General features: G+C 42.7%; 1 protein-coding gene across 1 annotated transcript; it reads right to left on the bottom strand.

Annotated features, from left to right (window-relative positions):
- Positions 1-6,927: 6,927 nt before the first annotated feature.
- LOC139341543 (uncharacterized) lies at positions 6,928-7,753 on the bottom strand. The gene has a single exon (XM_070978098.1). The coding sequence runs from the start codon at positions 7,751-7,753 to the stop codon at positions 6,941-6,943; it is 813 nt and encodes a 270-aa protein (XP_070834199.1). The 3' UTR covers positions 6,928-6,940.
- Between the last annotated feature and the right edge of the window lie 1,702 nt (positions 7,754-9,455).

Here is a 9,455-nt window from a genome sequence, read left to right as displayed (position 1 = left end):
CTAAGCTTGCTTGGCTTATATTGCCCGACTAAGACGGACCGAGCCTGGAACACGCTGTGTGATTTAAACCCCAATTATAACCCTCAACAACTGGTTTTCAATCTGCTCTGTCGGTCAAAACGTCTGGTCAATTGATGTAAAATTAAACACCAAAAAATTCTATAATCAATTAATTGTGAAGTAAATTATCAAGAAAAAATGGCAAATATTCTCCAATTTCAGCTTCTGAAATGTGAGAATTTGTTGCTTTTCTCTGATTTATGTCCTTGTAAATTTGATGTCTTTACATATTTTACATTGTTTTCTGGCATTTTACATGATTTTTAATCAGTGATGAAAGTAACTCTGCTATGCAAGGGTTTAAGTAGTTAAATCTCTTTATTCCTATTTGATTTTTACAACCTTTCATCTGATTAACTACAAACATTTGAATGTAAGGTGTGACACCCGAGCTGTGCAGAATTTTGAGCCTTTTTGCAGCTTTTGTTTTTTACTTTCAAAACATCCAAATGTCTGGAAATGATAGAGTCTGTTTAAAGTCATAGCTATGCTTAATTATCCCCCTGCAGGAACATTAATTAATTAAAGTCACACAGTAAACGAAGATCAGATCTACTGAGCAGATCTCCAGACTGCGGGACAGACATGGCCGTGTATCCGAGCAGCTGTTTTGGTGAGCTGAGTGCGTGCAGGTGTTGAGCTCTCAGTGGGATCGTTCAGCTATTTTCCTGCACACTTCTTTATTAGGCTGCTTAAAGGACCATACAGCTGCTTTTGAACGTTGTTGGCCAGTTGAGTACAGATTGCATGTGGTTCACATCCCTGCTGACCATTTTGCAAAGCGCGCCACAAGTTTTAAGACGTGCTCTTCACGTAGTCGATGGTTTCACCTCCAAGCTGTTAAAGTTTTGACTTACTTGAGGAAAGAGATCCATCGCAGTGAAAATATGATGTTTTTTTTGGTCATCATTTCTGGTGCGTACAGGATGCTGCAACAAAATGTTCAGCATGTGAATCTTTTGCTTGGAGCCTCCTTAAATGTGACAATGAAGACTTTTTTTTAAAACTATGTAACCATGAGATGAAACAACAGCACAGAAAATGGAAAATCGGTGTAAAAGCTGCATTAGGAAAAGGTCAAACATTCAGTAAACAATTTTGTTATTTGGCTAAAACAATATTTGGGTAAGCTTATGGAACTTTAGCTCAACAGTGGCCACTGTGGCTACAAGTGGTAACTGCAAGATATTCTCAAGTTAGTTGCTTTAATGACACATTTAGCTGAAGGTAGCTAACATTAGTGGACAGTAGTAATTTAGAAATTTTTTGATAAATCTCCAGGGTCATGGTCAACAGGTGTGAAGATGCTGTGAGTGTCACTATGTACAGCAGAACAGGCTTCAAGTATCACGACAAACTGGAGGACTTAATAAAGTCTTTACCTCTGCTATCATAATGGACTTAATTTGAGCAGCTGCTGGCTGAAGCAGAAAAGAAGTTATTTCTTGTGATAAATCGTCTCATTATGTTGGAGAAATCAACCTTTTGTTTTCTTGAGCTAACGAGATAAACGAACCTTCTATCACAACAACATGAGCTTTGATATCTCTAGATAACAAAATAATTAAATTAGATAATTAATTCCCAGTCTGGCCTGTGCTACGCAGATTGTGACTTTTACGCAAAGGTGACCAGGGAGCTTATTCATACACGAGACCAATATGTTAAATTCTCATCTGATTTACGGAAAAGGTGTGAATCTGACAGGAGCTGGATTGTCAGTAGCGTTCTGAATTTATGTTCCTGTTTCATTGCTTATGAATTCAACTTTTCATAGAAGGGAGAAATAAAGTGCTGTTTTCTCATTAATAACTCATAGAGGCACAATAGTTTAATGGTACGATCCTTTATGACCAAACTCAGATGATAAAAGTCCTGCAAAAATACACAACAATTAGTTTTTGTTGGACCAAAATCGCTGGGACCAACTACCCTGGGAGGCCCTGTCACACACAAACACAGACACACACAAATGTATAAAATACCCCTGCTAGTTAGCGACAGCCAGGCTAGCCATGCTAGAGTAGCATTTCCTCTACACCAGCTTCTCTGGTCCTGCTTCAACAGATGGCCCGACGGGTCCCTGGATAGGCCTGCAAGGTGGAGGGAGGGGAGGGTTGTGGGAGTATAGGGGAGTTAAAGGGGGATGGAGGGAGGTTGTGGGGGGTTGGCACCCTCTTAGGAGGACTGAGGGGGGTGTAGGGTGGGTGAGGGAGGGAGGAGACATATGTCCACAGCCCTGGCCCCTGCCGATGGACTGTCTCTGCTGGCTGCCTGGTAGCTGGCCCGCTGTCTCACACACACACACACACATACACACACACACACACACACACACACACACACACACACACACACACACACACACACACACACACACACACAATAACTTGTTTTTGTCACTTAGGAGGACACTGCATTGGCTTACATTTATCCCCTGAAGACCACATTAATCCTAACTGTAAGCAAAAAACAAATCTTAACCTTGTGGGGACCACGTTGTAGTCCCCACATGGGAGGCCGGTCCTCATGATGTAGCTGTGCGAACACATTTGTGTCTCCACAGTGTGAGTAATATAACACACACACACACACACACACACACACACACACTGATAGACAAACTTACTCCACTAAGCTTGGCAGGTCGCTGCAGTGGCTCCTCTCCCTCTCCATCTGCATCTAAAAGACCCACGCGCCCCGACAATGAGGTGACCATGTCACTGCCTGAGCCGAAGCAGAGGGATGGAGAGAGGGAGAGATGCAAGAAGAGAGGGGAGAGAGGAGAGGGAGGGGACGAGGGAGGGACACATTAACAAGCTATAATCTCAACTGCCTTATCCATAATGCATTGTGTGGGCCAATTTACATGGTGCTGGTCCCTCTGGGAGAAAGAAGATCATCCATCACATTACTTTATTAGCTCCCTCACACTCTCTCACAGATGCACACACACACACGCGCGCACGCACAGACAGACACACACACACACACACACACACACACACACACACACACACACACACACACACACACACACACACACACACACACACACACACATCATTATTTGTCTCTGCCTGTCTTTCTCTCTCTCCCTCTGTTTTGTGGGCCTGTTTTGTCATGGTTGTAGTTTCAAACTGCTGCTGCCTCTATAAAACAACTCCAAACCGTGTCGTGTCGTGCAGGCTGTGACAAGCAGGGAGGGATTTCTAAAAAATAAAAAAAATAAAAAAATCCTAAAATACAGCAGTAGTTTATTTTAAATATGCGACAGCCTCTGGTTTCAGTATGAGTCGCGTAGGAGTTCAGAGTCAGAGGATTTTAGGTAAACGTCATAAATCTGATGCTGAGTTTTGTTTTCTGAAGCTAAACTTTCTTTGTGTGTGAATGAATAAATCTTATAACTGCAAATCCACAAAGCAGCATTAATCCCTGACAGTTTTTCTTCAAATTAACATAAACTGAGTCACTTTTCAGGCGAATTTCGAAGGGATTTAAGAGAAAGTATTGAAATACTAGCATTTTGGTACAGCTGCATATTCAGGGTTGTCCATGATTTTTGGGAAACTTTTCTTTGGTACTCTCGCAACTGGCTGAAAATATGGCCACTATTTATATGAATATGGTCATTTAAGATCAGTAATAGAAAAAGGAAAATTTGTGCTTTTTTCTGTTCTCTGATGTTTGATTCAAGACATACATTGAACTGCAAATATCTAATGATCAAATAATTCCCCGCACATGATCAAAATGTTGATTGTTCCTCTTTGAAAGTAGTTTAATTCACAAGGGTTTTTTTTTTTTATGCGGGTTCCAGTTAAAATTAATTGAACTGCACTTTTAAAGGAGTTCAGTTAAATATCATTTTCTGAATAATTTAGATACATAAATCAGAATCAGTGTGGTTTTATTCATGGTTAAGCAGACAAACATTTTGATTGATTGATTGATTTTTGCACACATCTAATCTTTGATGCTATATTTTTGTAAATACACAGAATTATCCATGCATTTTGTTTTTGTCCTGTGTCTTGTGGCATAAACACACAAACACGTTTTTTATTATAAAGGAAATCAATTAAATTAACTTTATCCGCTGTTTTTTTTTTTTCTTTCTTTTTTTAACTAATTTCATTCAACCGCTAAGAGTGATATAAGACTAAACTAAATTTTGCCTTAAAAAGTTTGAGGGAAGAAATAATTTCCAGTTAATTCTTAAAGTCGGTGCAAATGATACCAATGAATAAAGAATACATTCAAATTTCCATAAAACGAGTTCATGAACACATCACACGCACAAACTGCGGTTTTTGTATGTGATGTGTGTGTTTTGTGTTTGTGTCTAATGGCTGGATCGACTCAAGTCGTCCGTGCATGTCTCAGTGAAATTAATTGTTGGCACCTTATTCACACTCACACGCACGCACACACACACACACACACACACACACACACACACACACACACACACACACACACACACACACACACACACACACAGATCCATCAGATTCCGCAGTCACCCTGTGAATAAAGAGAGCTGTAATTGCAATCATATATGTGGAGCTTCAGCACTGCGCGCCATACCGTACCATTAGTATCACAAATAAGTAATAATTTGCTAATGACAACATTATGTTGAGTCAGTTTAGGGGCAATTAAAGTGAGTGATATTTACATATGCCCAATGAATCACGGAGCGTGGCAGTTCGGGCGGACTCTAATGAATATTCATCCAGGCATTTCTCCCCTGCGCGCTGCAGTTTATAAACTGAATTATGGCTGATTTGCCCTTTTAAAAAATGAACATGGGCGCATCTCCCACAAGGAGGCGGCGAACAATAACGTCTGATTATAAAAATGTTTTACTGCTAAACTGCCGGTGAGGAGACGGCGGCAGCGTGGTTAAAGACTCTCTTGGAGGGGTGCGGAGGAGGGAGAGCCCACCTAAAATCAATCCAATTTGGTGTCGGCCTGTCCACCTTTTTAGATTGACATAAATATTTGCAGTGCGCATTCAGAGAGGTCCGCATCATGAGTATCTGACCGCACATGTAATTGATTTGTTTTTACACCAGATTGTCTTCAGATTAATCCAAGTGGAGGTCAGGGTTCACGCAGAGAGGCCTGCCGGCTGCCTCACCGCCACCGCCGGTGGTTTCCCGGTAATTGCCCCCGGTGCGCATTCGGCTGGGTGCTGACCTCTCAGGTGCGCGATCAACAGGCGACATCAGTTTGCATTCACAGGGCGCTTAACAAGATGGGCTGCATGTTTATCATGCAAATAAGCAGCTCTCTGGCAGGTGTCAGACACACACTCGAGACACACACACGCGACGTGCGCGCGCACACATGTATGTGCGCGTGCAGCGTCTTTAAACGGGACCGCAATCATTATCAAATTGACAAATGGAGCCGTGGGCACAGGAGGCTGTGACCTGAGAAACGCAGCTGCACCTCATGGTGAGCAGTGATGTAAAGTATCAACAACAACATCAACAAGAAATAAAATTAATTTAAAATTACCACATCAACCCAGATGACTGACGGCGCCTTTAAAAGGTGAATTCAGGAAGATTTTCAGAAACATTTACACCTCATACAGTAAAGATTTAATCCATTATAAACTATGGTTTCTATAATATCATCGTATTCACATATGGTCAAGTTTAGAGGGTGTTCTTGCCATAATCATTTAAAATTCAGATTTTAAGTGTCTGATTCTTTTTGGTGATTTAATTTGCACAAATCAAGTACAGAAACAGAATATTAAAGAAATCAATCATGAAATTCACGAGCCATTAGTGATAAGTAAATCCTTTATTTCTGTTTTGCTGTAAACAACTCCAAGTGATGGCACTGTTAATTTCATTTTTTAAACAAATAAATAGCAGACCATACCTTATCAACCCTCAGTAATGCACCTCTATCCTGACGACAACTTTCCTCACAAGCTTTTAAAGTGCTGAGATGCATCAGGACACATTTGTTAAATCAGACTTCCAGATAAATAAAAATGCTGTCAGTGTGCTCAGTCCTGCCTCAACGCTTCAGTTTGCTCCGACTCAAATGAATCTGCTGCCATCTGCTGGTTTATTGGAAGCATGAACATGTTGTACGACATATTTTACTCGTCCTGTGTCTTTGAGACTAAACACGAACGTAGATCAGATTCTTGAGTTATAATTTAACTAACTTTAATTATTCAAAGACATGAGACGCTGCATCTTTTCACAACGTCACCAAGCATCAGTCTGGACAGTCAGAGTTGTGTTTGGTGTGAATTCAGCAAGTAGATCAGATATTTGTAGACTTTATGGTGGAAGCTCACATTTTCTATCTTGTTTTTTTCTTGTGGTACAGAGGAAAAACAAGGGGATAATCCACTGCTTTCATTCCATTTGGAATATAAAACCATCAATTTAAGATAAACAGCATTTGGAAACAATTGGACGGTTCAGCTAAGGGGGTTGCGGGCTGCTCTGGTCCCTCAGAGGGTCTCTTATTAGTTGACATACTTTGTTCTAACATGCTGATAAACAGCTGTGCAAAGTTTTGTAAAGACAAATAGAAAATCTCCCACACAGATTAAATTTCTGTTGTCTTTTTAAATAAAATGAGAATATTACTGAAGTTTTACATGTTTTCTGAAGTTTTTTGGCCCAACTGTAAATGTAATATAATTTCAAACCACTTTATCTTCCATTTCTCAGATCATTTTCTTCAGACAAAATATAAATCAACAACAAAAAAAACCCTCAAAAATCTTATATTTAATGTAAGATTAAGCTCCCTGGAGAGCAAGAAAGTGATAGTTTTCAGGTCCTGAACACCGGATGATCTCCCTCCTGTTCCCTCCTCAAAAAGTGACTTGGTATCAGTACACAAAGCTGACATATATGACGGATGTCTCTGGTAGCTTTGGCAGGTGGAGGTCAGGGAAGGGCAGCACGCCGTCATTGTCTATGTGTGTCTGGACTGTGTAGGCTTTGACCACTGCTCCCCACTCCAGCACAGAGCTGTGGATGATTCCCAGTCTGGCCTGTTCGTGATACGCTGCCCCCAGCTCCCTGCCCAGTAAGATGTCTTGAATCTGGGATGAGGACAAACCCAAGGCATCCATCTTCATGTCTAGAATCAGGTCCAGGTTTGTGTCTTTATCTCTGTTGTATCTGTTTGTGTCGAGGTGAGCGCCGTTATCTCCGTCTGGGTCAGTGTTGGAGTCTGTGTTCTTGGCTCTGTTTGCGTCTGGACAGTGATGAACCGGCCTCTGCTGCAGGTTCACCACCGTCAGCCTCTCCAGGTGCTGCACAGCAAAATGCCCCTCCAGGGAAGAGGGTGTCCCCCTGGGTCCTCCGGGGCCACAGTGGATCAGGGTGAGGTGCCTCACCTCCGAGTTGTTAAGCAGACGTGCCGTGTTTAACGGAGACGTGAACCAAACAGTTAGACGTCTCATCCGGAAGACGGGAGACGAGTGCGACTGGGGGCGGTGCAGCGTGGAAAGCTGAATGTCCTTGCATCTGCAGTCTGCAAGCGATGAGACGCTGCAGGGTTGTGGGTCCTGCGTGCAGGAGTAGTAGAAAAAGCTGTTGTGGGTCACATAAGCCAGGCGCAGGTCAGAGCGCTGCAGAGCCACCGACACACAGAGCAGCACACAGAGGAGAGGGGCAGGGGCTCTGAAGGCAGCCATCACTGCTGGAGGACACTCTCAGGAAGCATATTGTTGGTGTTCATGTGTGGAACTGTGTGTGTGTGGGGGGGGGGGGGTGCAGGTATATACACCTGAGCCTGTAGAAGAGAACACACACATTCAACGTCAGAATAAGTAAAGATAAGAAATAGACACACACTCCATGATGCCCTCTTCATCACAGTGCATTTACTGTAAGGCTCCAGAGTCAAATGTCGTCATCTTGCAGATTATCATGGCCTGGATACACTACCTGTATTATTGTCTGTACCAATTTTCCATTTGATAAATCTATCCGTTAAAACAGAGATATTTCCCAGTGGCTTGAAGTCTGTTATTTCTAAGGTTGCTGGCAATCCACTGATCTTTCTACTGACTACCTCAAGTTTTCACTATTTTATGACATTTTGCAACTAATAACAGTTATTCTAGCAAATAATTGCAAGGTGAATTGATAATGAACAATATCACTAGTTGCAGCCCTGATCCAATCCAACTTACACTGCATGTGTGAGGAAACATACAGGTTTATGTTTTACCAGCATGCAGGGTTTTTTTTAGTTGCTCTCTTATGGACGGTTTAGACATAGGGCCAAAAACAAGTAACCTGATAAGGGTTTGATACTCAGATCCATTTGGGAAGTCGTCAGTGGAAACAGTTTGGAAAACAGCAGGCGCTGCCAAAAATACTTGGCAGGTGATTGGATGAACCGTCTGTCGATCACCGTCTATCAACGAACCATATGATGTTGCAGTAGGACTCTTGCCAAACCCGGTCAGGAACAGCATGAACATATCTTTTCCTTCAAGAAAAATCATGCAGTGTTGTTCTTTTCTCTCTTTCATAGCTGACATTGTTGTCTACATGCAGTTGCTTCCCTCGCTGTTGTCACACCTGTAGCTGCCAGAGGATCCTCACAGGATGATTGGTGGACTGGATTGGACTGCGGTTTGGCCACAAAAGCATAACTTGAAGCCTGGAAAGATGGATTCTCGGCATGTGTGATCTCATTTGAACTTGCGGGATCAAGCAGCATCCAGCTGCTTTCAAATTAAAAAGACGAAGTCCACAAAGCCGAACAAAGAGAGGTAAAATGAAAACATAGAACTGTGCACATACAAGTCATACTGGAAGTAATGTGTGGATGTAGTGCATCATCCACTGAGCTGTTTGTCCTGCAGACAAACCAGCACAGGATGTCCTGTGATGTCCTTCAGATGGTCTTCTTGGGGACTGGGGTGACAGTTGAGCATTTAAAGCTGTGAAGCTGAGGACCAGCTGGTCAGCACAGGCTTTCAGACCGGAGGGTGACACACCGTCTGGGCCTGGTGCCTTCCTGATCATCTGTGTCTGAAAGAGCCAACACACATCTTCTGCACAGATCCTGAGTGCAGATGGGGGGGTCAGCGGGGTGGGGTGAGGGGGTGGCAGCGGGTGCAGTCGATTGTGTGACATCTGAGTCAGAGCGGGTGAGGAGTGCAATATGCTCCTGGTGGTGTGTGGTATGGTGTGTAAAGTTTCACACACACACACACACACACACACACACACACACACACACACACACACACACACACACACACACACACACACACACACACACACTCACACACACACACACACACACACACACACACACAGATTCAGCTGTGAGATGGGTGCTGTAATTCCACTTTACAGGTGAGTAAGTTGCCCACAGTG

The sequence above is a fragment of the Chaetodon trifascialis genome, chromosome 13 (assembly GCF_039877785.1).
Source record: "Chaetodon trifascialis isolate fChaTrf1 chromosome 13, fChaTrf1.hap1, whole genome shotgun sequence".
Taxonomy (NCBI): domain Eukaryota; kingdom Metazoa; phylum Chordata; class Actinopteri; order Chaetodontiformes; family Chaetodontidae; genus Chaetodon; species Chaetodon trifascialis.
This window is presented reverse-complemented; position numbering and strand designations above follow the sequence as displayed.

Bases quoted from the DNA above. Each gene is read 5' to 3' on its own strand.
- LOC139341543 (XM_070978098.1), bottom strand. From the start codon at position 7,753: ATGGCTGCCTTCAGAGCCCCTGCCCCTCTCCTCTGTGTGCTGCTCTGT.